This window comes from Osmerus eperlanus, chromosome 22 (genome assembly GCF_963692335.1).
Source record: "Osmerus eperlanus chromosome 22, fOsmEpe2.1, whole genome shotgun sequence".
Taxonomy (NCBI): domain Eukaryota; kingdom Metazoa; phylum Chordata; class Actinopteri; order Osmeriformes; family Osmeridae; genus Osmerus; species Osmerus eperlanus.
The window spans coordinates 10,346,120-10,372,460 of record NC_085039.1 but is presented as its reverse complement, the minus strand read 5'-3'; the positions used below and the strand labels follow the sequence as shown (position 1 = coordinate 10,372,460).

The following is a 26,341-nucleotide window of genomic DNA, read 5'->3' as shown; positions in this document are numbered from 1 at the left end:
GTGAAAAGCAAATAAGTGCCAATGGGTAGAACCAGAAGAGCATGTTGGCATGCGCGCAGATGGCACTGGGGACGGGGGGACATGCCCCCCCAGATTCCTAGTGACCCCGATCCGTCCCCACCACTCTCCCTACGTAAGGCGACAAGCATCAGTTCATAACTGCACAGCTGATTAGGCAATGTTAGCGATGTTAGCTTGTATTAGCGTGTGTAACGCAATACACTTTGCTTAAATAAGGTTTCTCCTTAAACAGAAAAAGAAAGGTTGTGCATTTTCTCACATCTGTCAGATTATTATGCAAAATTATTGTTGTCATTATTAATTATTATTATATTTCAATTTTCTGTGGATGAGTTTCTTAAGCAGTTTAATTCTCCTTTCTATGTTCTGTAATAGTATCATAATAGTAATAATCATAGATTTTATGTGCAATGCGCCTTTCTTGCACTTAAAGTGCTACAACAAGCACAATAGGTTATAGTACGTAAAATGTGAGTCATTTTGCTTTGATGTCGTTATTTAATCATTCAAGTTACGCACAATACAAAGTCTATCTCCTTATGTGTATTGGTTAAGGATTGAAAATGTTTTTCTTCTCCAAGTTTCTCTTCGGCCCTCCCCTCTTGGTAGTCGTTGAAGTCAAGAACTGTCCTGGATATTTCTGAGAACTGCGCTGCAGCAAACTGTGGAGGGGCGGAATTAAAAATGTATTTGGTTTGCATTGGGTTGTTGAACAGTTGTGTTCAGAAACCTTGTATAGCATTTCTTAACCTTAATTGAGGAATTTTTGAGTGGTTTGATGATATCCCAAATGAATCCTTTGTTTTTGTTAAATTCATCCCCTGTCATGCTTTCTGATCCATCAAACAGAAACACAAGGTCAACTTTCTTCTTGGTACATTCTGTAGGAGAAAAGTAGAGAGCGGAAGTTATGAAGTGCAATAGCAGTGAGATTCAATATTGAACATTTAAATATGACTTTTAGTACTATTTGAAGCATTGCTTCAAATATTGCAAGCATTGTACCTTGAAAGGCAGGTGTGAAGTTTGAGGTTTTCTGAAACTCGCTGTTGAACTTGTAGCACACACTGTTCAGATGGGAGTTCTCATCACACTCATGAACCAGACCCGGGCTGCAGGCCTGCGTAAGGATATACAAATAGAAACGATAGATATAATTTGTATAATGTATGTAAATGTAATTCTGTAGTTCATCAAGTAACTTACAATACTTTTATCATTAAATGGAAAAAGATTAACATCTATGATCTTACCACAAAGTTTGGGGGATTCTTTGAGTCAACTGCCAAGGACAGTCCAGTGTACTTCAATGAGCTATCTTCGGTTGGAAGAGGAATGGCTACATTTTTGGCAACGCGAGTCAGAATAAATTGCAAACAATTATTAGTCAACTAAACTGATGCAGCCTTTAGAGGTAAAATGTGACAATATAATAAGATTAGTTACCTAATCGATTAGATACCTGGATTGTAACAAACTGTTTGGTTTTGAACACATTTACAGATTCCTCCAGATCTGTTTTGCTGAAGTGGTGCAGTAACCATTATCCTGTAAGTGGGGGGTGAAAGTACCGATGTATTATGGCTGTTTTCAGTATGTCGTCATCAAGGCTAGACCAATTGCATCTCAATTTCCTTTCTACGGCTTGTTTTTTTCTACTCTTCATACTGCAGAGTTGAAGTGACAGCTCTGTGCTTGAGGTGTGACAGGATATGAAGTTGCGCATGCCAAGATTCACATTTATTTTCCTTATTCCTTTTTTGTACACATTTGTACACCAAAAATATTTTACAATGTTCCTAGTTATTCCACGTTTAAATCCTCAAACAAATAGGAATTTAAACTAACAGAAGGAAGCAGAAGGACCTTGCAAGCGTTCACCACAAAGAATTACAAAGGGCCCTGGCTTTCCAACACCTCTAACCTGATGCTACTGTAATAACCAAAGTTAACCTAATAACCATGTGTGCTACAGAAAAAGGGGTTTCAGCCACTCATTTCAGAACTAGAGGATTTAATAAAAAGGTATCTGCTATTATTATTATTAAGGTTATATGATATTTATACACATGAGCATTCTTACAGAATGAACCATAGGCAAATGGAGGTCAAAGCTTAGGACTGAAAATGTCTCAATAAGGCACCACCCAGCACTCCAAACATCTTCTCCCACACATAAAAGGAAGAAGCAGATATATAGCAAACATATTGTCCGTTGATGGGACGCCAGTGTAAGGATGACTGGCAGCACACCACTACCAGAGGAAGACAGACACACCTGGGAGGAGGACAGACACACCTGGGAGGAGAACAGACACACCTGGGAGGAGAACAGACACACCTGGGAGGAGAACAGACACACCTGGGAGGAGGACAGACACACCTGGGAGGAGAACAGACACACCTGGGAGGAGGACAGACACCTGGGAGGAGAACAGACACACCTGGGAGGAGGACAGACACACCTGGGAGGACAGACACACCTGGGAGGAGGACAGACACACCTGGGAGGAGAACAGACACACCTGGGAGGACAGACACACCTGGGAGGACAGACACACCTGGGAGGAGAACAGACACATCTGGGAGGAGAACAGACACACCTGGGAGGAGGACAGAAACACCTGGGAGGACAGACACACCTGGGAGGAGGACAGAAACACCTGGGAGGAGGAGAGAGGTGGGGAAAAATAATACAGTACACCACTGACACACATAAGGGGGGGAGCCTAATACTGCTACCCTTACAGAAAAAAACCCTGTGAAATTTGTTAAACAAATAACCCATTATAGCTGGGTTTGGTATACAAGGTAACTTGAACTGAAACAAAAATGTGACAACTTTCAATGATCCTGTATCACTCCAATTTCAGTACACAACACAAGTTCATAGTTGGATAAACTTCCCAACAATGTTCATAGTCCAAATAAGGTGTTCTGTGATGATGATGTGGTCACATGTGGCTTTGTCTCATCTATATCACTTTTTGAAAAATATGCCAATAGTCCAGTCTGCTACGGAGCAGACTGCTAAAGACTTTCCTCAATTCCTTATTCCTGTTCAGGCGTTTTAACACTATCCATGAGTGCTTTTTCTTCTGTGCTACTACAAGATTCAAGCATTTTCTTGTCTTTGGAATCCACGCTCACGACATTCTGATTCAAACCCTTTTCCTCAGGCTGTTCGCTCCCATCATTCTCTTCTCCCCCCAAGGAGTCCATGGGCCTTTTTCTCTTGAAGCATCCCATCTAATGACAAAGAAAAACTGTCAAAACGACTATTTCTTACACGAAACATTTGGATTTTGAGGTGCGGTTCACAGACAGGTTCTCACCTTAAACATGACCACAGTAATAATGATGAGTAGGAGGAGCCCCCCGCCAGCACCTGTTGCTACAATCAGTTTTTTGTTCGGGGGAATGATGAACTCTGCTCGAACATCAATCTGTTAAATGAGACATTTTGTTAATGTCAGAGGTATAATAAAAATGGGGAGATTAGCTCAGATTAGATTGATATAAAGACAGAAAATTGGTCTACTTCAATTTGAATCTCAGTTTTACCTGTGCCTGGTGGAAACTTGTATAATGTTTGTTCTGCCAAAAACAAAAACACATAATACATAATATTTATTGCCTTTATTACTAGAATTAAATTATTTATAGTTTAACTAAATTTACCTCATGGTTACTTGATTTTTGGACATATCGCTGCTTGTCATAGTCAAGATTTACAAAACTTTTGAATTTGACGTCTGCTTCATCGCCAGTGAACATTTTGGTCAGTGGCATGTCCTGTGAATTGAGGATGCATTTGTAACATATTATACAATATTTCAGTCTGTACAATTAACTCTGTACAGTTGTAATGAATTACGGTAAAAACTGATAGGAATATAGCTTTGTGTGAGACATACCTTTACAAACTGCTCAAGGCCCTCAAAAGCTACACTTCCCCTAAGTTGGAATTGAACAGTCGAATATTTGTCCAATATAAAATCATTACATTTAATGGACTTGCAGTTTTTTTCTTTAGTGCAGTACTGTAATAGAACATAGTTGTTTTAGTTATTCATCATTTTCAGTAGATATTTTCATACTTCTATTCCAATTTTACATTTCGTTGATTGCCATATCTGTAATGCTATGGTTCACTCACGTCGGATGTTGCCATTATAGTTTGTTCACATTTAGTTTGGTTCTAAAAAACATAAGAAATGCATTGTGATTAATATTTGTTGAAAGTGACAGCAAAACAAGAATATCAAGTATTATACAACAACAACAATCAAGTATTATACATAACTGTGAACAAGTTACCTCTGAGACTGATACTTTATAGTCCCTCATTTCAAATCGATGCCCAAGCAGAGTTGGGAAGGTGAAGGTTACTGAAACAGGCAAAGACTTCCAAGCCAAGTTCTTCACCTGTGAATAGTTCAAATATGTATTTTTATTAATATTTTTGCACAACCTAATTCAAAAGACTTCCTGATGTAGCATTAGTAGAAAAACCTTGAGAAAAAATACTTAAAAACATTGAGCATGCAAAAAGTGGATCTGAAGTTGATTTGGTCAAGAAGAACTTATGCCCTACCTCGTATACATTTACCAGATGTTTAGGTCCTTTATCCTCTTGATTAAAGATAAAATACGTGTTGGAGTATTCATAATTCCTAAAGTGAAATACAACCTGAATTGTTATGCCAGAATGATTCAACAAAGTATTTAACAAAAGTATTGTTAGTGTAAAAACATGAACGTACGCCTTTACTGCCAAATCAACTGCAAACTGAACAGGAATGGATTTGGTAACTGTAGCATTGGTGAAGTTGTCATTATCACTGGAAATCAAATGGAATCCAGATCAAGTCTTATAAACATTGTGGGTTACTTCTTACAATCACAGCATATGAGAAAATTGTTTAATCGGGCTGTACTAATACCTGTGTCCAATGATGGTCATGGACATGGTGTCATTCCAATTGTAGGAATTTGAAATGCGAAATAAACTCTTGAATGATGCCTAAAATAATGAAAATAACACATTTGTTGTTTTAGATATTTCCCTTAGTTAATAATTGATAACTGTAGCAATAATGTAAATATTGATTAATCTGGGATCACACTAGTGAATACTTCAATAGAACAACATTTTGATAAATTGGTCTATTACAACAATACAATCTGAAATGTTTTGTGATGAACATCCTACAGTGTAAGCCCAGTTTAGTGGTAGTACACCCCTTACTGTTGTTTTGCTGCGATAGACAGGAAGGCTGATGCTGCACAGGGTCCTGTCAGTGACCCCCTCCAGATCGCTGCACTTGTGGAGGGTCGTCCTTGTGGCCTAGTACACAAAGTTACAACAGGGAAGCCTGCCTACAGTACTTTTGTAACACCAATAGTATGGAATATTGTTGATTGACATCAGGAATATATTCTTAATTGCATGTACTGTAATGGAATTAATGTAAAATATACCTTCTCCAGATGCATCTTAGAGAATGATAGGCCAGGTGGGTAGAGGAATGTGAGGCTGGTGTTATAAGAATCATCTGCATGATTGGACAGTCTTACTGTTACGTTGAAGTAGCTTTGGTCTATCACAATTATAGTTGAGGTTCTGGGTAATGTAAAAGAGACACTTCAAATGTAATAGTCTATATTTATATTGTTATAACTTTGCTGCCTCCTGGTTGGCTTTTGAATTCATTGACTTTGTTATGATTCAATACGTACGTGAAGTTAAAGTCTACTTCAAGCTCTGCAACACATTGTTCTTTGTTCGCACAATTCTTCGTAAAGGGCACCTACAACAAGTTACATTTAGTCATTTATCAGACGCTCTTATCCAGAGCAACGAAGTTCATGACAATCGTGAATTGTAATTTCCAAAGAAGCTTCAAGGAAGAGAATTGTTTTATTTTAGATACCTTCCGGATAGGTCATAGTTAATCTTTTACAGTACTTTGTCTGGTACTATGGGAATGTTAATCAGATGGAATTGAATCAGAGCCTTGTAAAGTACCTCAATGGAAGCCTGTGTAGGGCTGTCAACATTCAAGATGCCAGTTGGTGGTGGTATTGAGTTCTGAGAAAATTTCAGTTTGATAACAACTGGGGACAATGTGTCCTTCACGCATTTCTGGTGTGAAGAAAAAATCAAATCAAAACCTTTTGCATTTGTCATCACCAGATTTACAATGCAGTTGCATTATTATATATGTTTTGCATTAAGGTGTTAATGCAGGCTCTGATGGGTTAAGATTTTACCTTCATGTGGATTGAGTGGTTAAAGCAGGTCACATTTTTGCTCAGCTTCTCAATCATTTCAAGTCCTCTGGTTCCATTCCTGCCGACGATACCTCTGCTGGTGTGCCTCAAAGGATCCACTTCCAGTATGTAAGAGACGTTTATCTCTGCATTCCGCACTCCTGGACACATTCAGGCAATGTTACCATCATCGCTCTGAACCTCATCATAGATATAACTGGTAGCGACTTCTTACCACTCTTGGTAGCTTCCACCATACTAAAGCAGGCTGTTAAATTGACCACTGGGAAACTTTGGTCCTCGCTGGTGAGACAGTCAAATTGATCAGTGCTGATCTCAGAGGGGTGGAATGAGAGACGAGCAGAGACGTTGAAGACAGACTTGGACCTGTAAGTTACCAAGAGAAGTTATAGCTTTAACAAAGATTTTTTTAGAAAGCATTTTTTGTTATAGGAAAGGAAATGAATGTTTATCTCTTCAAACTTCTCTAGCTCTCTCTCTGTCTTTCTCTCAATACACAGGACTGTGCAAAACTTTTAGGCACAGTAAAAAAGTTAAGCAAAAATGTTTTAGAAAATAATTAAATAAGACTACACCAATGTACTCAACAATCAACATTTTTACTGCCACACAAATACACAAGACCATAAAATAAATACGTATGACAATATTAACATGCATCACCTTGGGTCTTTTGCACAGTATTGTATAAGTAAATGATTACCTTAACACAACAACTCTTCCTTTGGCACCAACTGCAATGTCAATCAAGCCATCATGGCCCAGATCCATTCTCCCATCAAGTGTCTGGCCAAATAACTGCAGATCAGAACTCAGCATTTTGGCAGCGATTCTCTGCAATGAAATCATATAGTTTTGGTGAGCCAAAAGTTTGTTTTAAACATTCATTATATGTGTTATGTTTTGCTTCCGCACTTGAGTGTAGCTTTCGCGTATTCCTCCAAGTTTGTCACCCAGGTAGATGTACACAGCCCCCCTGCCATCATCCTCAAGGGGAGCGCCCACGGCCACATCCTTTAGCTCATCACCGTTCAAATCTGTGACTGAGGAGATGGATGACCCGAATCTTCCCCGAGAAGGTCCTGACACGTTCAACATGCTCCTAAGTTCCAGCTTAGGAAGAGGAAACAGAACACACTTTCTCAACTCTCTTGATAAGATTTCTTATTATCGTATTTGAATTTGTATTCATTTTTATACTTCAAAGTGTACTGAACGACTAAACTTTTTTACTTTATCAGCTGTCAGAACCAAGGAAAATCCAACCTTATCAGTCAGTTGGTAGACATAGATCTTGCCCTCACTCTGAGACTGGTAGAACATTGGAGCCGCCACCAGCAGGAAGTCTGTGTTGCCGTCTGAGTCAATATCAACTGCAGACAACTCTGCCCCAAAATAGGACCCAATCTGAGAGGAAAACCATGGACAGTAGTTATCCAAATGACATCATATTGAATACTATAATTCTGTGAAAAATGCATCATAAGTAGATACAATGTAACCAACCTGCTCCCCATACTCTTTCGTAGTTACTGTCCAGTTATTGTTTTCATCTTTAGTAAAAAGGAGTATCTGTCCTTTATGTTCAAATCTAGGAGCACCAGTAAGGTACAGAAGGTGATCGTTCTTCTTTGCAACAGTTAAAGCGTATCCTACATTACAAAAAAAATAATATTAGCAAAACTACAAATACTATCATCCACATTTTGCTGGAGAAAAAGCAATTGCAATGGTTTGAGGAAAGACCTGTTTGACAGATTGTGCTCTGAGAAGACCATGACTTTACCCATGTAGGAGTCTTTTTCTATGGAGGGATCCACAATTTCTCTTTCCTCCAATCCTGGGCCCTGAATCTCAGTGAGAGATCCTCGCCAGTCATATGATCCCACAGACCCTAAAACCAAGATATCCTGTGCGAGGATTTATAAAGTGCAGTTAAGAGAATTATTGCATTTGCTGATTCAAATTAGGTTGGGACTGTCGACAGTTTTAGGAAAATTGATTTGGGAAAATTTAAGAAAGGTGTCTTACCTCCTGGAACTGACTACTGAACCCACTTTGAGACATCTCTTTTCTTAAGTTTCCTGCCCGAGCAGTCTTGGTACCTAAATAGAAAATTGAGTCGATTTTATCAAAATGATCGACCATTAAACATTTTATTGTAGCTGCAGTTAAAAGCAACATTCGAAAGGAAAGTCCAACTTTATTTCAGTACCTTCGATGTTGAAAATCTTTTTCTGATAAATGTCCAGGATTTTTGACAGTCCGTTATAATCTTGAATGAGGAATGTGTTGTTTTCCTTTGGTTCTGATGCCAGTTCTTTTAGTTTGTTCAAATTAATGTTGGATTCTTTTTTGTTTGAGGTCTTCACCTGCAGATTTTGTATGATATTATTTAAATCATTATTACAATCTATTTAAAATGTAAAACTTCCCAACATTTGATGGGTTTGATAGTACTTCAGTGTTAACTAAAAGCAGGTCATCATGTCTTACTGTAGATGGATTTTAAATCAAATTTGATCTTGAACATGAGAACTTACACCAATAATAAAGCGTATGATGTTTTTTTTGTTTGTTCTTTTGATCGACTTAAAATTCTTATCACCATCTGTGGGAAGTCCATCTGTGATGATAACCAGAACCTTTGTTGCATCAGGCGTGGCACCAGCAGCTGAGTTATCAAATAGGTTTCTCCTTAAACAGAAAAAGAAAGGTTGTGCATTTTCTCACATCTGTCAGATTATTATGCAAAATTATTGTTGTCATTATTAATTATTATTATATTTCAATTTTCTGTGGATGAGTTTCTTAAGCAGTTTAATTCTCCTTTCTATGTTCTGTAATAGTATCATAATAGTAATAATCATAGATTTTATGTGCAATGCGCCTTTCTTGCACTTAAAGCGCTACAACAGGCACAATAGGTTATAGTACGTAAAATGTGAGTCATTTTGCTTTGATGTCGTTATTTAATCATTCAAGTTACGCACAATACAAAGTCTATCGCCTTATGTGTATTGGTTAAGGATTTAAAATGTTTTTCTTCTCCAAGTTTCTCTTCGGCCCTCCCCTCTCGGTAGTCGTTGAAGTCAAAAACTGTCCTGGATATTTCTGAGAACTGCGCTGCAGCAAACTGTGGAGGGGGGAATTAAAAATGTATTTGGTTTGCATTGGGTTGTTGAACAGTTGTGTTCAGAAACCTTGTATAGCATTTCTTAACCTTAATTGAGGAATTTTTGAGTGGTTTGATGATATCCCAAATGAATCCTTTGTTTTTGTTAAATTCATCCCCTGTCATGCTTTCTGATCCATCAAACAGAAACACAAGGTCAACTTTCTTCTTGGTACATTCTGTAGGAGAAAAGTAGAGAGCGGAAGTTATGAAGTGCAATAGCAGTGAGATTCTATATTGAACATTTAAGTATTACTTTTAGTACTATTTGAAACATTGCTCATTCTTGTACCTTGAAAGGCAGGTGTGAAGTTTGAGGTTTTCTTAAACTCGCTGTTGAACTTGTAGCACACACTGTTCAGATGGGAGTTCTCATCACACTCATGAACCAGACCCGGGCTGCAGGCCTGCGTAAGGATATACAAATAGAAATGATATATATAATCCTGTAGTTCATCAAGTAACCTACAAGACCTTTATCATATAATGGTATAAGATTAACATCTATGATCTTACCACAAAGTTTGGGGGATTTTTTGAGTCAACTGCCAAGGACAGTCCAGTGTACTTCAATGAGCTATCTTCGGTTGGAAGAGGAATGGCTACATTTTTGGCAACGTGAGTCAGAATAAATTGTAGACAATTATTAGTCAACTAAACTGATGCTGCATTTAGAGGTTAAATGTGACAATATAATAAGATTAGGTGTTTTTTGTTTCTAGAAATGTGAGGAGTGTTGAATCCCACAGATACCTGGATTGTAACAAACTGTTTGGTTTTCAACACATTTACAGATTCCTCCAGATCTGTTTTGCAGAAGTGGTGCAGTAACCATTATCCTGTAAGTGGGGGGTGAAAGTACCAATGTATTATGGCCGTTTTCAGTATGTTATGAAAAGGCTAAATCAAGGCTAGACCAATTGCAGCTCTGTTTCCATGTATTGATTGTTTTTTGTCTCCATATCGCAGAAGTGTCTGCTTGAGGTGTGATAGGAAATGAAGTCAACATTTCCTCTGCTCATCCTAATATTCACATTACTTTTATCAATAAAGAAAAACAATGTATATAGTTCAAAATATCTGGACTAATAGCTGTGCGATCTTATGATTGTAGGTGCAAAGAAACTGTTGTCCGCTTCAAGAAAATAAAACATTCTGCTGCTGTTACAATAGTAATATCCTGGTAACCTTTCTAACTTACCCTTTCTCATTGCCTGATATGTACTGCATTACTTTGTAACCAAAAAAATCTTGTTTCTCTCCAGTATAGATGTGGGGGTTTGCAACATCAATGTTGAAAGCCCAGGAAGCTGAGAAAACTAGCAAAAAAACAAACATAAAAAACGGCATTAGACGGCATCATAGAATGACCCTGTTAATAAGCACTATTGTCCAGTGTTTTCACAAGACATTTACAAAAGGTTTTCTTTCCATTTAACCAATGTAACATTTAAGAAAGTACACCTTTATTGTTTGTCATGTATTTATCTCTAAAGCTTAAAGAGACTTAAGAAAAACGTATTGGCCATGATGTGGCTAGTTAGATTTGTTTTCTTTTTCTTGCTGGGGATTACAAAATAGTAACATACGCAGTAGCACTGAAATACCCTAAAGTAGATACAAATAGAACCTTCCATTCTTCCTGTGTTACAGCACTTACACGTTACAATATGTAGTCAATTCACATACTAACCTCTATCCTCATTTCTTGTTTAAAGAGTTCATGTTTATACATCCTCCAAACATGTGATTCGTTCGAACATGTGTAACATATTTCTTAAACCAAATAAAAGGGTTTAGCAAAATCCCAAATCCTAGTAAATTCTTACCTATAGTTGCCATCCAGGTGAGCAAAGGAATAAATCTTCTTTCGGTCATTTTCTCATCAGTTTTTGCTGCTGATCAAACAGTCTTAACCCTTGTGTTATCTTCGGGTCATTCTGACCCATCAGTCATTGTGACCCACCGTCGTATTGCGACAACTTTACCGCATAGAAAAACAAAGTGAAGCATTTTATTTTAACCGTTGGGCTGTCTCAGACCCCCCACATTGCAAAGGTTGAAAGAAAATTATTTTTATTTGTTTTTGTATTGGGTAAACACAACGATGGTTCGTTATGAACCTTTGGGTCATGTGACCCGAAGGCAGCACAAGGGTTAAGAGATCCCTGCTGTCTCTTGTAGGGCATGAAGCATAATAGAGGCTGCTATTCCTCTGATCTTTTCATACAAGGTTGTTTCCACTCTTGTTTTTGCCCTTGTAGTTTCAGTTTCAGTTTTTCCCTGCCCCTAGTGTTTTTGTCTGTCTCGCTGTGTTCCCGTCCTGGTTTTGCCTCTCTCTCCTGGCTCCATGCATTCCTGTTCCCTCAGCTCCACTCAGTGTTTGTCATGTAATTACCCTGCCATGTATGTTTCCCCCCTTTGTCAGTCCTTTTCACGCCTTGTTCCTGTTTACAATATGAAACGCTTAGTTCTTGAGAGCCTTCCTCCGTCTCCTTGCGTTTGGGTGTAAATTACCAATGAAAATGTACAGTACAAAGTGAAGGTTTCAGACACTCAAGGTCTTCTCACCTAAACGCTGTGTGAGATATTATTGTTTTATTTGTCATTAGAAATTCTTAACAAAAGCAGTTTTTTTTTACTTCTGCGCCAAAGACTTTTGCACAATACGGCAAATCAGTGCTCTGAGGAAACAGTCTTGTTTAACTTTGACTAAAAAGCATGTTGATGTTACAGTTAAATGAATCAATTGATATTTCTGAATATTTTACAATGTTCCTAGTTATTCCACGTTTAAATCCTCAAACAAATAGGAATTTAAACTAACAGAAGGAAGCAGAAGGACCTTGCAAGCGTTCACCACAAAGAATTACAAAGGGCCCTGGCTTTCCAACACCTCTAACCTGATGCTACTGTAATAACCAAAGTTAACCTAATAACCATGTGTGCTACAGAAAAAGGGGTTTCAGCCACTCATTTCAGAACTAGAGGATTTAATAAAAAGGTATCTGCTATTATTATTATTAAGGTTATATGATATTTATACACATGAGCATTCTTACAGAATGAACCATAGGCAAATGGAGGTCAAAGCTTAGGACTGAAAATGTCTCAATAAGGCACCACCCAGCACTCCAAACATCTTCTCCCACACATAAAAGGAAGAAGCAGATATATAGCAAACATATTGTCCGTTGATGGGACGCCAGTGTAAGGATGACTGGCAGCACACCACTACCAGAGGAAGACAGACACACCTGGGAGGAGGACAGACACACCTGGGAGGAGAACAGACACACCTGGGAGGAGAACAGACACACCTGGGAGGAGGACAGACACACCTGGGAGGAGAACAGACACACCTGGGAGGAGAACAGACACACCTGGGAGGAGGACAGACACACCTGGGAGGAGAACAGACACACCTGGGAGGAGGACAGACACCTGGGAGGAGAACAGACACACCTGGGAGGAGGACAGACACACCTGGGAGGACAGACACACCTGGGAGGAGGACAGACACACCTGGGAGGAGAACAGACACACCTGGGAGGAGGACAGACACACCTGGGAGGACAGACACACCTGGGAGGAGAACAGACACATCTGGGAGGAGAACAGACACACCTGGGAGGAGGACAGAAACACCTGGGAGGACAGACACACCTGGGAGGAGGACAGAAACACCTGGGAGGAGGAGAGAGGTGGGGAAAAATAATACAGTACACCACTGACACACATAAGGGGGGGAGCCTAATACTGCTACCCTTACAGAAAAAAACCCTGTGAAATTTGTTAAACAAATAACCCATTATAGCTGGGTTTGGTATACAAGGTAACTTGAACTGAAACAAAAATGTGACAACTTTCAATGATCCTGTATCACTCCAATTTCAGTACACAACACAAGTTCATAGTTGGATAAACTTCCCAACAATGTTCATAGTCCAAATAAGGTGTTCTGTGATGATGATGTGGTCACATGTGGCTTTGTCTCATCTATATCACTTTTTGAAAAATATGCCAATAGTCCAGTCTGCTACGGAGCAGACTGCTAAAGACTTTCCTCAATTCCTTATTCCTGTTCAGGCGTTTTAACACTATCCATGAGTGCTTTTTCTTCTGTGCTACTACAAGATTCAAGCATTTTCTTGTCTTTGGAATCCACGCTCACGACATTCTGATTCAAACCCTTTTCCTCAGGCTGTTCGCTCCCATCATTCTCTTCTCCCCCCAAGGAGTCCATGGGCCTTTTTCTCTTGAAGCATCCCATCTAATGACAAAGAAAAACTGTCAAAACGACTATTTCTTACACGAAACATTTGGATTTTGAGGTGCGGTTCACAGACAGGTTCTCACCTTAAACATGACCACAGTAATAATGATGAGTAGGAGGAGCCCCCCGCCAGCACCTGTTGCTACAATCAGTTTTTTGTTCGGGGGAATGATGAACTCTGCTCGAACATCAATCTGTTAAATGAGACATTTTGTTAATGTCAGAGGTATAATAAAAATGGGGAGATTAGCTCAGATTAGATTGATATAAAGACAGAAAATCGGTCTACTTCAATTTGAATCTCAGTTTTACCTGTGCCTGGTGGAAACTTGTATAATGTTTGTTCTGCCAAAAACAAAAACACATAATACATAATATTTATTGCCTTTATTACTAGAATTAAATTATTTATAGTTTAACTAAATTTACCTCATGGTTACTTGATTTTTGGACATATCGCTGCTTGTCATAGTCAAGATTTACAAAACTTTTGAATTTGACGTCTGCTTCATCGCCAGTGAACATTTTGGTCAGTGGCATGTCCTGTGAATTGAGGATGCATTTGTAACATATTATACAATATTTCAGTCTGTACAATTAACTCTGTACAGTTGTAATGAATTACGGTAAAAACTGATAGGAATATAGCTTTGTGTGAGACATACCTTTACAAACTGCTCAAGGCCCTCAAAAGCTACACTTCCCCTAAGTTGGAATTGAACAGTCGAATATTTGTCCAATATAAAATCATTACATTTAATGGACTTGCAGTTTTTTTCTTTAGTGCAGTACTGTAATAGAACATAGTTGTTTTAGTTATTCATCATTTTCAGTAGATATTTTCATACTTCTATTCCAATTTTACATTTCGTTGATTGCCATATCTGTAATGATATGGTTCACTCACGTCGGATGTTGCCATTATAGTTTGTTCACATTTAGTTTGGTTCTAAAAAACATAAGAAATGCATTGTGATTAATATTTGTTGAAAGTGACAGCAAAACAAGAATATCAAGTATTATACAACAACAACAATCAAGTATTATACATAACTGTGAACAAGTTACCTCTGAGACTGATACTTTATAGTCCCTCATTTCAAATCGATGCCCAAGCAGAGTTGGGAAGGTGAAGGTTACTGAAACAGGCAAAGACTTCCAAGCCAAGTTCTTCACCTGTGAATAGTTCAAATATGTATTTTTATTAATATTTTTGCACAACCTAATTCAAAAGACTTCCTGATGTAGCATTAGTAGAAAAACCTTGAGAAAAAATACTTAAAAACATTGAGCATGCAAAAAGTGGATCTGAAGTTGATTTGGTCAAGAAGAACTTATGCCCTACCTCGTATACATTTACCAGATGTTTAGGTCCTTTATCCTCTTGATTAAAGATAAAATACGTGTTGGAGTATTCATAATTCCTAAAGTGAAATACAACCTGAATTGTTATGCCAGAATGATTCAACAAAGTATTTAACAAAAGTATTGTTAGTGTAAAAACATGAACGTACGCCTTTACTGCCAAATCAACTGCAAACTGAACAGGAATGGATTTGGTAACTGTAGCATTGGTGGAGTTGTCATTATCACTGGAAATCAAATGGAATCCAGATCAAGTCTTATAAACATTGTGGGTTACTTCTTACAATCACAGCATATGAGAAAATTGTTTAATCGGGCTGTACTAATACCTGTGTCCAATGATGGTCATGGACATGGTGTCATTCCAATTGTAGGAATTTGAAATGCGAAATAAACTCTTGAATGATGCCTAAAATAATGAAAATAACACATTTGTTGTTTTAGATATTTCCCTTAGTTAATAATTGATAACTGTAGCAATAATGTAAATATTGATTAATCTGGGATCACACTAGTGAATACTTCAATAGAACAACATTTTGATAAATTGGTCTATTACAACAATACAATCTGAAATGTTTTGTGATGAACATCCTACAGTGTAAGCCCAGTTTAGTGGTAGTACACCCCTTACTGTTGTTTTGCTGCGATAGACAGGAAGGCTGATGCTGCACAGGGTCCTGTCAGTGACCCCCTCCAGATCGCTGCACTTGTGGAGGGTCGTCCTTGTGGCCTAGTACACAAAGTTACAACAGGGAAGCCTGGCTACAGTACTTTTGTAACACCAATAGTATGGAATATTGTTGATTGACATCAGGAATATATTCTTAATTGCATGTACTGTAATGGAATTAATGTAAAATATACCTTCTCCAGATGCATCTTAGAGAATGATAGGCCAGGTGGGTAGAGGAATGTGAGGCTGGTGTTATAAGAATCATCTGCATGATTGGACAGTCTTACTGTTACGTTGAAGTAGCTTTGGTCTATCACAATTATAGTTGAGGTTCTGGGTAATGTAAAAGAGACACTTCAAATGTAATAGTCTATATTTATATTGTTATAACTTTGCTGCCTCCTGGTTGGCTTTTGAATTCATTGACTTTTTTATAATTCAATACGTACGTGAAGTTAAAGTCTACTTCAAGCTCTGCAACACATTGTTCTTTGTTCGCACAATTCTTCGTAAAGGGCACCTACAACAAGTTACATTTAGTCATTTATCAGACGCTCTTATCCAGAGCAACGAAGTTCATGACAATCGTGAATTGTAATTTCCAAAGAAGCTTCAAGGAAGAGAATTGTTTTATTTTAGATACCTTCCGGATAGGTCATAGTTAATCTTTTACAGTACTTTGTCTGGTACTATGGGAATGTTAATCAGATGGAATTGAATCAGAGCCTTGTAAAGTACCTCAATGGAAGCCTGTGTAGGGCTGTCAACATTCAAGATGCCAGTTGGTGGTGGTATTGAGTTCTGAGAAAATTTCAGTTTGATAACAACTGGGGACAATGTGTCCTTCACGCATTTCTGGTGTGAAGAAAAAATCAAATCAAAACCTTTTGCATTTGTCATCACCAGATTTACAATGCAGTTGCATTATTATATATGTTTTGCATTAAGGTGTTAATGCAGGCTCTGATGGGTTAAGATTTTACCTTCATGTGGATTGAGTGGTTAAAGCAGGTCACATTTTTGCTCAGCTTCTCAATCATTTCAAGTCCTCTGGTTCCATTCCTGCCGACGATACCTCTGCTGGTGTGCCTCAAAGGATCCACTTCCAGTATGTAAGAGACGTTTATCTCTGCATTCCGCACTCCTGGACACATTCAGGCAATGTTACCATCATCGCTCTGAACCTCATCATAGATATAACTGGTAGCGACTTCTTACCACTCTTGGTAGCTTCCACCATACTAAAGCAGGCTGTTAAATTGACCACTGGGAAACTTTGGTCCTCGCTGGTGAGACAGTCAAATTGATCAGTGCTGATCTCAGAGGGGTGGAATGAGAGACGAGCAGAGACGTTGAAGACAGACTTGGACCTGTAAGTTACCAAGAGAAGTTATAGCTTTAACAAAGATTTTTTTAGAAAGCATTTTTTGTTATAGGAAAGGAAATGAATGTTTATCTCTTCAAACTTCTCTAGCTCTCTCTCTGTCTTTCTCTCAATACACAGGACTGTGCAAAACTTTTAGGCACAGTAAAAAAGTTAAGCAAAAATGTTTTAGAAAATAATTAAATAAGACTACACCAATGTACTCAACAATCAACATTTTTACTGCCACACAAATACACAAGACCATAAAATAAATACGTATGACAATATTAACATGCATCACCTTGGGTCTTTTGCACAGTATTGTATAAGTAAATGATTACCTTAACACAACAACTCTTCCTTTGGCACCAACTGCAATGTCAATCAAGCCATCATGGCCCAGATCCATTCTCCCATCAAGTGTCTGGCCAAATAACTGCAGATCAGAACTCAGCATTTTGGCAGCGATTCTCTGCAATGAAATCATATAGTTTTGGTGAGCCAAAAGTTTGTTTTAAACATTCATTATATGTGTTATGTTTTGCTTCCGCACTTGAGTGTAGCTTTCGCGTATTCCTCCAAGTTTGTCACCCAGGTAGATGTACACAGCCCCCCTGCCATCATCCTCAAGGGGAGCGCCCACGGCCACATCCTTTAGCTCATCACCGTTCAAATCTGTGACTGAGGAGATGGATGACCCGAATCTTCCCCGAGAAGGTCCTGACACGTTCAACATGCTCCTAAGTTCCAGCTTAGGAAGAGGAAACAGAACACACTTTCTCAACTCTCTTGATAAGATTTCTTATTATCGTATTTGAATTTGTATTCATTTTTATACTTCAAAGTGTACTGAACGACTAAACTTTTTTACTTTATCAGCTGTCAGAACCAAGGAAAATCCAACCTTATCAGTCAGTTGGTAGACATAGATCTTGCCCTCACTCTGAGACTGGTAGAACATTGGAGCCGCCACCAGCAGGAAGTCTGTGTTGCCGTCTGAGTCAATATCAACTGCAGACAACTCTGCCCCAAAATAGGACCCAATCTGAGAGGAAAACCATGGACAGTAGTTATCCAAATGACATCATATTGAATACTATAATTCTGTGAAAAATGCATCATAAGTAGATACAATGTAACCAACCTGCTCCCCATACTCTTTCGTAGTTACTGTCCAGTTATTGTTTTCATCTTTAGTAAAAAGGAGTATCTGTCCTTTATGTTCAAATCTAGGAGCACCAGTAAGGTACAGAAGGTGATCGTTCTTCTTTGCAACAGTTAAAGCGTATCCTACATTACAAAAAAAATAATATTAGCAAAACTACAAATACTATCATCCACATTTTGCTGGAGAAAAAGCAATTGCAATGGTTTGAGGAAAGACCTGTTTGACAGATTGTGCTCTGAGAAGACCATGACTTTACCCATGTAGGAGTCTTTTTCTATGGAGGGATCCACAATTTCTCTTTCCTCCAATCCTGGGCCCTGAATCTCAGTGAGAGATCCTCGCCAGTCATATGATCCCACAGACCCTAAAACCAAGATATCCTGTGCGAGGATTTATAAAGTGCAGTTAAGAGAATTATTGCATTTGCTGATTCAAATTAGGTTGGGACTGTCGACAGTTTTAGGAAAATTGATTTGGGAAAATTTAAGAAAGGTGTCTTACCTCCTGGAACTGACTACTGAACCCACTTTGAGACATCTCTTTTCTTAAGTTTCCTGCCCGAGCAGTCTTGGTACCTAAATAGAAAATTGAGTCGATTTTATCAAAATGATCGACCATTAAACATTTTATTGTAGCTGCAGTTAAAAGCAACATTCGAAAGGAAAGTCCAACTTTATTTCAGTACCTTCGATGTTGAAAATCTTTTTCTGATAAATGTCCAGGATTTTTGACAGTCCGTTATAATCTTGAATGAGGAATGTGTTGTTTTCCTTTGGTTCTGATGCCAGTTCTTTTAGTTTGTTCAAATTAATGTTGGATTCTTTTTTGTTTGAGGTCTTCACCTGCAGATTTTGTATGATATTATTTAAATCATTATTACAATCTATTTAAAATGTAAAACTTCCCAACATTTGATGGGTTTGATAGTACTTCAGTGTTAACTAAAAGCAGGTCATCATGTCTTACTGTAGATGGATTTTAAATCAAATTTGATCTTGAACATGAGAACTTACACCAATAATAAAGCGTATGATGTTTTTTTTGTTTGTTCTTTTGATCGACTTAAAATTCTTATCACCATCTGTGGGAAGTCCATCTGTGATGATAACCAGAACCTTTGTTGCATCAGGCGTGGCACCAGCAGCTGAGTTATCAAATAGGTTTCTCCTTAAACAGAAAAAGAAAGGTTGTGCATTTTCTCACATCTGTCAGATTATTATGCAAAATTATTGTTGTCATTATTAATTATTATTATATTTCAATTTTCTGTGGATGAGTTTCTTAAGCAGTTTAATTCTCCTTTCTATGTTCTGTAATAGTATCATAATAGTAATAATCATAGATTTTATGTGCAATGCGCCTTTCTTGCACTTAAAGCGCTACAACAGGCACAATAGGTTATAGTACGTAAAATGTGAGTCATTTTGCTTTGATGTCGTTATTTAATCATTCAAGTTACGCACAATACAAAGTCTATCGCCTTATGTGTATTGGTTAAGGATTTAAAATGTTTTTCTTCTCCAAGTTTCTCTTCGGCCCTCCCCTCTCGGTAGTCGTTGAAGTCAAAAACTGTCCTGGATATTTCTGAGAACTGCGCTGCAGCAAACTGTGGAGGGGGGAATTAAAAATGTATTTGGTTTGCATTGGGTTGTTGAACAGTTGTGTTCAGAAACCTTGTATAGCATTTCTTAACCTTAATTGAGGAATTTTTGAGTGGTTTGATGATATCCCAAATGAATCCTTTGTTTTTGTTAAATTCATCCCCTGTCATGCTTTCTGATCCATCAAACAGAAACACAAGGTCAACTTTCTTCTTGGTACATTCTGTAGGAGAAAAGTAGAGAGCGGAAGTTATGAAGTGCAATAGCAGTGAGATTCTATATTGAACATTTAAGTATTACTTTTAGTACTATTTGAAACATTGCTCATTCTTGTACCTTGAAAGGCAGGTGTGAAGTTTGAGGTTTTCTTAAACTCGCTGTTGAACTTGTAGCACACACTGTTCAGATGGGAGTTCTCATCACACTCATGAACCAGACCCGGGCTGCAGGCCTGCGTAAGGATATACAAATAGAAATGATATATATAATCCTGTAGTTCATCAAGTAACCTACAAGACCTTTATCATATAATGGTATAAGATTAACATCTATGATCTTACCACAAAGTTTGGGGGATTTTTTGAGTCAACTGCCAAGGACAGTCCAGTGTACTTCAATGAGCTATCTTCGGTTGGAAGAGGAATGGCTACATTTTTGGCAACGTGAGTCAGAATAAATTGTAGACAATTATTAGTCAACTAAACTGATGCTGCATTTAGAGGTTAAATGTGACAATATAATAAGATTAGGTGTTTTTTGTTTCTAGAAATGTGAGGAGTGTTGAATCCCACAGATACCTGGATTGTAACAAACTGTTTGGTTTTCAACACATTTACAGATTCCTCCAGATCTGTTTTGCAGAAGTGGTGCAGTAACCATTATCCTGTAAGTGGGGGGTGAAAGTACCAATGTATTATGGCCGTTTTCAGTATGTTATGAAAAGGCTAAATCAAGGCTAGACCAATTGCAGCTCTGTTTCCATGTATTGATTGTTTTTTGTCTCCATATCGCAGAAGTGTCTGCTTGAGGTGTGATAGGAAATGAAGTCAACATTTCCTCTGCTCATCCTAATATTCACATTACTTTTATCAATAAAGAAAAACAATGTATATAGTTCAAAATATCTGGACTAATAGCTGTGCGATCTTATGATTGTAGGTGCAAAGAAACTGTTGTCCGCTTCAAGAAAATAAAACATTCTGCTGCTGTTACAATAGTAATATCCTGGTAACCTTTCTAACTTACCCTTTCTCATTGCCTGATATGTACTGCATTACTTTGTAACCAAAAAAATCTTGTTTCTCTCCAGTATAGATGTGGGGGTTTGCAACATCAATGTTGAAAGCCCAGGAAGCTGAGAAAACTAGCAAAAAAACCACATTAGAGAGATCTTCTGCTGTTACATCATAGAATGTACTACTAGTGTAAATCAGTATTTGATCTCCACTACTTTAGTTTTGTGTGTGCTAGCACATGGCGAGGTGAAAAAAGTATGTTCTGAAACAGTTCAACAGCTACACTAATGTATCTGAATAATAGGCACTATTTTGCAGTGTTTTCACAACACAATGAAAAATGTTTAGCTATCCACTTAACCTATGTGCAATTCATAAAAAATACACCTTTGTTTTTTATTATACTGCATTGGCTGAATGAACAAGTTTTGATCTTAAATTGCATTGTGAAGGTAAATTATTCCCTAAAACTGAAAGAGATTTAACCCTTGTGTTATCTTCGGGTCATTCTGACCCATCAGTCATTGTGACCCACCGTCGTATTGCGACAAATATACCTCCTACAAAAACAAAGTGAAGCATTTTCTTTTAACTGTTGGGCTGTCTCATGATAAATTAACATTGCAATGGTTAAAAGAAAATTATTTTTATTTGTTTTTGTATTGGGTAAAATTGGGTAAACACAACAGTGGTTCGTTATGAACCTTTGGGTCATGTGACCCGAAGGCAGCACAAGGGTTAAGAAAAAGGTGTAGGCCATGATGTGGCTAATTCAATTCAGCACAGGTACATAGCACATGCGGTCAATTCACATACTGACCTACTGTCCTCATTTCTTGTTTCAAAGTTCACACAGAGTTTACGTTTATCCATCCTCCAAACATTTGATTCGATTGTTTCACAATATTAAACCAAATGAAAGGGTTTAGCACAATCAAAAATCCTCATAATTTCTTACCTATGTTTGTCATGCACGTAAACAAAGGAATAAGTCGTATTTTGACCATTTTCTCCATCAGTTTTTGCTGCTGATCAAATATCCCTGCTGTGTCTTGTAATCATGAAGTATGAAAGTGACTGCTCTTCCTGTGAGATTTTTGTACGAGGGTGTTTCCGCTCTTGTTTTGCATTGGTCGCACATCCATGTTCTCACACAGATGCTCATCTCAGACATTTCGTTATGTGCAATTTCCTCTTTCCTGCCATTGGAGAATAAACCCACCAAAACGTTAGACTTTTTCACTGACTAGCTACACTGCACCATACTCCGCAAACAGACTGCATTTCTTTTTTGTTGTGTTTATCGAATAAAATAAGTATATTTAGGTTTGTACAGACGCCTCACTTTGTGTGCTCACTTTTAGTTTTTATTTTCCCTAGAATTTTGTGTTTTCATATTCGTCATTAGAGGGCATCTTCATTTAACTTCCCAGAGGCATACCATATTAATACCCATTTAAAAATATCTGTAAAGAATATTATGTTATAACCCGTGGTCCAATTTATAAAGAAACTAAACATGCATGTACAATTTTGACTGAGTTGGCCTAAACCCTCAATGTACTTGTGTATTTTGGTGTGGTAACGTCACTGCATAATCAGCATTTGTGTTTGGGTGTGACAGGTGCAAAAACCACAACCTGATGTGTTACTGAGGCTGACGTTTTAGCCTCAGCCTCTTTTTGTCTTATTTTTTTTACATAAATTAAATATATTCTGATATACTAAAACAGAACACAAACACAAATATGGACATTATGTTAAATTAATGGTAAATCTGTGTCAATTGAGGATGAGACACTAAACCCAGACCTTTACACCCTCTTGTAAAATGTCCCTTGGTTCTAACCATTTAAATTCTATTAGAACTATGTATTTTTCTCATGCTGCTTTGGAAAAAAAGCATCTACTAAATGAATAAAATGTAAATAGCCTATTTAAATGTACATTACAAAGCTAAAGTCTTAGACACCCAATATGTTCTCATCTAAATGTTCTCAGGTGTTTGTTTGTCTCTGGTCAAATTTAAGAAAATAGTTTTTTTCTTGTGGGCCTAAGACTTTTGTACAATTTGGTAATCAATGCTCTGAGGAAACGGTCTTGTTTCACTTCTCTTTTATTACAATTTTTTGTGTGTTACAGTTTAATTAATCAAATATTTTATACTGTTTCTAGTTATTCCAGGTTTATATCCTCAAACGAATAGAATATCAAAATCACTTAACTATAATGGAAATAGAATGGAGTATTGCAACAGCAATTTATTTTAGCTGGATTCTTATTTACTCTTTACAATTTTTTTTATTTAGGCTCCCCATAAAAGGTACAAAAACAGGTTTTTGAACATTGAGAGAGAAGTCAACAATGGGGCAACCCTGCGTTATGCAACCCAGGGAGATGATGTCCACATGAGAGGAAAGGTATTCAGGGAGGGAACTGAGTGTTACCCCTCCACTGGCCTCAATCAGCAGAAAGGGGAACTTCTCCTTCAGAAGCCGTGCTGCAACATGCAGTTCCTGTGCGAAGGATGGACCAGAAAATTGAATCAAACCAAAGACTCAATCAAAAGAATGGGACAGAACTTTTTCAAATATGATTTGACCCAGGTCTGACCGACTACTTTTACGATCAATCCCAGACAGTCTCACCTCAGGGTTGAAGTTATCCAGCATTACTATGTCAGCTCCTGCTTCAGCTGCCTCGCTGCCCTCCTCTCTGGAACCACACTCCACCTCGATCTTACTGCTGAAGCCACACACTGCACGGGCATCCCTAACCGCCCGTGTGATACTTCCTGACGCCCAAACATGGTTATCCTTCAGCATCACCATCCCGCTCAGATCCTGTCTGTGCATGGACACTCCGCCCACCAGCATGGCATACTTCTCCACCAACCGGAAGCCAGGGGTTGTTTTCCGTGTGCCCGCCACCTGCCCTTGCCAGCCAGCTTTTGAGGTGATATACTGCAGTTTAGTGCAGCGAGTGGCAATCCCAGAAGCTCGGGCCAGGCAGTTGAGGGCTGGCCTCTCCCCCAGGAGGACACACCTGGCTGGGCCTCTCACCACAGCAGTTGGGGTTACAGCCCCTGGACCTGGTGGGGTAAGATTGTTCAATTATAAAAGACCTGGATTCAAATTCATGTTTGCCTGGCTTTGGAATGGGCCAATTTCAGTCATGTTTTCAACGACTAATATAATAAAAACACTTTTTCAGTAGGATTACTGCAAGTTATTTTAGTCTTGGATCGAATTTCACAGAATCATACCCAGGTCTGCCCCCTCTTGGTACATCCATTCCACAGTGCAGCCAAGCTCAGTAAACACAGCTGTGAAGAAGGGGATTCCCGCCAAGATACTACAGGGTGATTTACAAAACAAACTAGCCTCAACCTCCTGTGACCCCACACACACCCCTGCAGGGTCGAAGTTGGGCGTGTCCTCTGCCAGCCACTCGCGTACCAGGCGAGTAATCGTGTGGGGCGGGATTGAGTGTGACAGGTCGAGTTGTGGCTGGCTCATACTGATAGGTGAATATGGGTCGTCCTATTGAAAAGGAGAATGACGTTAGATTTGGTATTTGAATATGATAACAGTTATCATGATAAATTAACCTATTTAAGCTACATAGTTCCCTTTAGACCTTCTCTTACGTTTGTATGAGAGCGATGGTATAATAGACTACTCAAGTTTATTGCCATTGGTATAAACAGAAAAATAATCCCTTTCTAGATAAGTCTCAACAGAGAAGTGAGCGGTTATTCAAAGGTAATAGTCTCTTTTGGTGTTTTGGATGGTTTACTTTTATCTGTTGATGCTCTAGCTGGGATGTGCCAGGTTGCCGATGGTCACTGGGGATGAATGTTGTGTTCTGGTATTCAGTAAAACGACAAAATAGACAGTCAGTCACCACATTTGTCCTAGGCAAACAGGACAGGTAAACTAGTTTGATACATGAATCATTATAAATACATAAATATGTAGGCCCTATCTGACCTACTCATTTTAGTTGCTGTAAATGTATTTTTATCATGTAAATGTATTAACATTTACATTTATTCATTGGGGGGGGGGGGGGGGGGAGTACTGTTGATACACCTCCTAGCCGAATGGTCCAGCTCTTCACACAGATCGAGTCACGAATGTTGAAGTCGGAAGTCCAATAACAATAGGTGTGTTCGGCTTCATTGCAGCACCGGCGGCGCCGACAGCCGGCTGCAGCGAAGTTGAGAATGCCATTGGCTGCTTCAAGTCAGCCGGGCTGCAGGCGGCTGCAGGTGACGCCAGCGCTGCATGAAGTCGAATGCACCTAATGGAAGGCAACCAACAGTCACATGACTCGAGTCCAAGTCATGTGACTCGAGTCCATGTTTCCAAATGTCACTTTAATTTGACATTAAACCATTGGACTAAGGTAGCATGTCATCAGAAAAAAATTTGAGACGAAAAAAGTTAATAATTTGAAGTAGTGTGGACTGATCTTTACGTAATTTAAGATCTTTAAGTAGGGTGACCAGACGTCCTCTTTTACCCGGACATGTCCTCTTTTTGAGACCTAAAAAATGCGTCCGGCAGGGATTCCAAAATTGTCCGGGATTTTGCCTCGTCGGATATTTGTGTTTCTCTGGGTCTTTCACAAACTATTAGGCCCTTAGTGCGGCATGCAATACACAACCAGCACCGTCCCCCCCGTCCCCCCCCCGTCGACGCGACGAAGTGTCCTCTTTTTCACAAACTCAAATCTGGTCACCCTACTTTAAGACGCTACACATTTTGAGTGTTGTAAATTAGTAACTACAAAATATGTTAAATTAAATATGGCAAATAGGAATACATTAATTACACTGAACTTACTTATCAAACAATAGTATATATTCCTCGGCAACGGACGAAAAATTCCTCTTCTTTTGTTGAATGGTCTCTAGCAGTTACACATGCTCTTCAGTATTGGAATTTGACCCTTCAATGTTGACACACTGAAGAAGTTGTGCACTAAATCCCCCCGATATAGGTGGGGTACAACTTCCAAAATACGTTAGTACATTTTTCTTTCTGTATGTTGTCATTTTCACTGTATAACACTAAACCAACATTTGACCCAGTATCATGAATACGATCTGATTAACAGCGAGCAATATTAGCAGGATTAGTAGCAATCGATGAAT

At 38.5% G+C, this 26,341-nt stretch overlaps 3 protein-coding genes across 5 annotated transcripts; all 3 read right to left on the bottom strand.

The window, feature by feature from the left end:
* Positions 1–1,793: 1,793 nt before the first annotated feature.
* On the bottom strand, positions 1,794–10,809 carry LOC134008791 (integrin alpha-L-like). 2 transcript variants are annotated; one of them, XM_062448317.1, is made up of 30 exons: positions 10,695–10,809; positions 10,247–10,332; positions 10,010–10,095; positions 9,786–9,900; positions 9,542–9,672; positions 9,312–9,454; positions 8,862–9,015; positions 8,534–8,690; positions 8,350–8,423; positions 8,105–8,228; positions 7,825–7,970; positions 7,585–7,725; positions 7,234–7,431; positions 7,022–7,152; positions 6,533–6,684; positions 6,298–6,458; positions 6,053–6,169; positions 5,764–5,834; positions 5,506–5,647; positions 5,273–5,371; positions 4,968–5,047; positions 4,788–4,865; positions 4,619–4,697; positions 4,342–4,449; positions 4,181–4,222; positions 3,939–4,064; positions 3,703–3,816; positions 3,586–3,618; positions 3,357–3,467; positions 1,794–3,270 (listed from the first exon to the last, which is right to left on the bottom strand). In XM_062448317.1, the coding sequence occupies exons 1-30, from the start codon at positions 10,721–10,723 to the stop codon at positions 3,073–3,075; spliced, it is 3,426 nt and encodes a 1,141-aa protein (XP_062304301.1). In that variant the 5' UTR covers positions 10,724–10,809; the 3' UTR covers positions 1,794–3,072. The 2 variants fall into 2 exon arrangements, with proteins under 2 accessions (XP_062304301.1, XP_062304302.1); XM_062448318.1 differs by lacking the exon at positions 4,788–4,865.
* Positions 10,810–12,049: 1,240 nt separating this feature from the next.
* LOC134008771 (integrin alpha-L-like) lies at positions 12,050–22,285 on the bottom strand. 2 transcript variants are annotated; one of them, XM_062448299.1, is made up of 31 exons: positions 22,139–22,285; positions 21,191–21,308; positions 20,743–20,828; positions 20,506–20,591; positions 20,282–20,396; positions 20,038–20,168; positions 19,808–19,950; positions 19,358–19,511; positions 19,030–19,186; positions 18,846–18,919; positions 18,601–18,724; positions 18,321–18,466; positions 18,081–18,221; positions 17,730–17,927; positions 17,518–17,648; positions 17,029–17,180; positions 16,794–16,954; positions 16,549–16,665; positions 16,260–16,330; positions 16,002–16,143; positions 15,769–15,867; positions 15,464–15,543; positions 15,284–15,361; positions 15,115–15,193; positions 14,838–14,945; positions 14,677–14,718; positions 14,435–14,560; positions 14,199–14,312; positions 14,082–14,114; positions 13,853–13,963; positions 12,050–13,766 (listed from the first exon to the last, which is right to left on the bottom strand). In XM_062448299.1, exons 1-31 carry the CDS (start codon positions 22,194–22,196, stop codon positions 13,569–13,571), a joined length of 3,573 nt encoding a protein of 1,190 aa, XP_062304283.1. In that variant the 5' UTR covers positions 22,197–22,285; the 3' UTR covers positions 12,050–13,568. The 2 variants fall into 2 exon arrangements, with proteins under 2 accessions (XP_062304283.1, XP_062304285.1); XM_062448301.1 differs by lacking the exon at positions 15,284–15,361.
* Positions 22,286–23,290: 1,005 nt separating this feature from the next.
* On the bottom strand, positions 23,291–26,086 carry LOC134008673 (nicotinate-nucleotide pyrophosphorylase [carboxylating]-like). Its single transcript, XM_062448160.1, has 5 exons — positions 26,045–26,086; positions 24,979–25,077; positions 24,446–24,722; positions 23,829–24,271; positions 23,291–23,696 (listed from the first exon to the last, which is right to left on the bottom strand). Exons 3-5 carry the CDS (start codon positions 24,696–24,698, stop codon positions 23,463–23,465), a joined length of 930 nt encoding a protein of 309 aa, XP_062304144.1. The 5' UTR covers positions 24,699–24,722; positions 24,979–25,077; positions 26,045–26,086; the 3' UTR covers positions 23,291–23,462.
* Positions 26,087–26,341: the final 255 nt, after the last annotated feature.

Coding starts and splice junctions, on each gene's coding strand:
- LOC134008673 (XM_062448160.1), bottom strand. CDS start 24,698: ATGAGCCAGCCACAACTCGACCTGTCACACTCAATCCCGCCCCACACG. Junction 24,272..24,445: donor CCAAGAGGGGGCAGACCTGG/GTATGATTCTGT, acceptor TTACCCCACCAG/GTCCAGGGGCTGTAACCCCA. Junction 23,697..23,828: donor TGGATAACTTCAACCCTGAG/GTGAGACTGTCT, acceptor TCCTTCGCACAG/GAACTGCATGTTGCAGCACG.
- LOC134008771 (XM_062448299.1), bottom strand. CDS start 22,196: ATGGAGAAAATGGTCAAAATACGACTTATTCCTTTGTTTACGTGCATG. Junction 18,725..18,845: donor TCAGTAGTCAGTTCCAGGAG/GTAAGACACCTT, acceptor ATCCTCGCACAG/GATATCTTGGTTTTAGGGTC. Junction 18,222..18,320: donor CGAAAGAGTATGGGGAGCAG/GTTGGTTACATT, acceptor TTTTCCTCTCAG/ATTGGGTCCTATTTTGGGGC.
- LOC134008791 (XM_062448317.1), bottom strand. CDS start 10,723: ATGCAGTACATATCAGGCAATGAGAAAGG. Junction 5,372..5,505: donor CTAAGATGCATCTGGAGAAG/GTATATTTTACA, acceptor TTTGTGTACTAG/GCCACAAGGACGACCCTCCA. Junction 3,271..3,356: donor TTACTGTGGTCATGTTTAAG/GTGAGAACCTGT, acceptor CTTTGTCATTAG/ATGGGATGCTTCAAGAGAAA.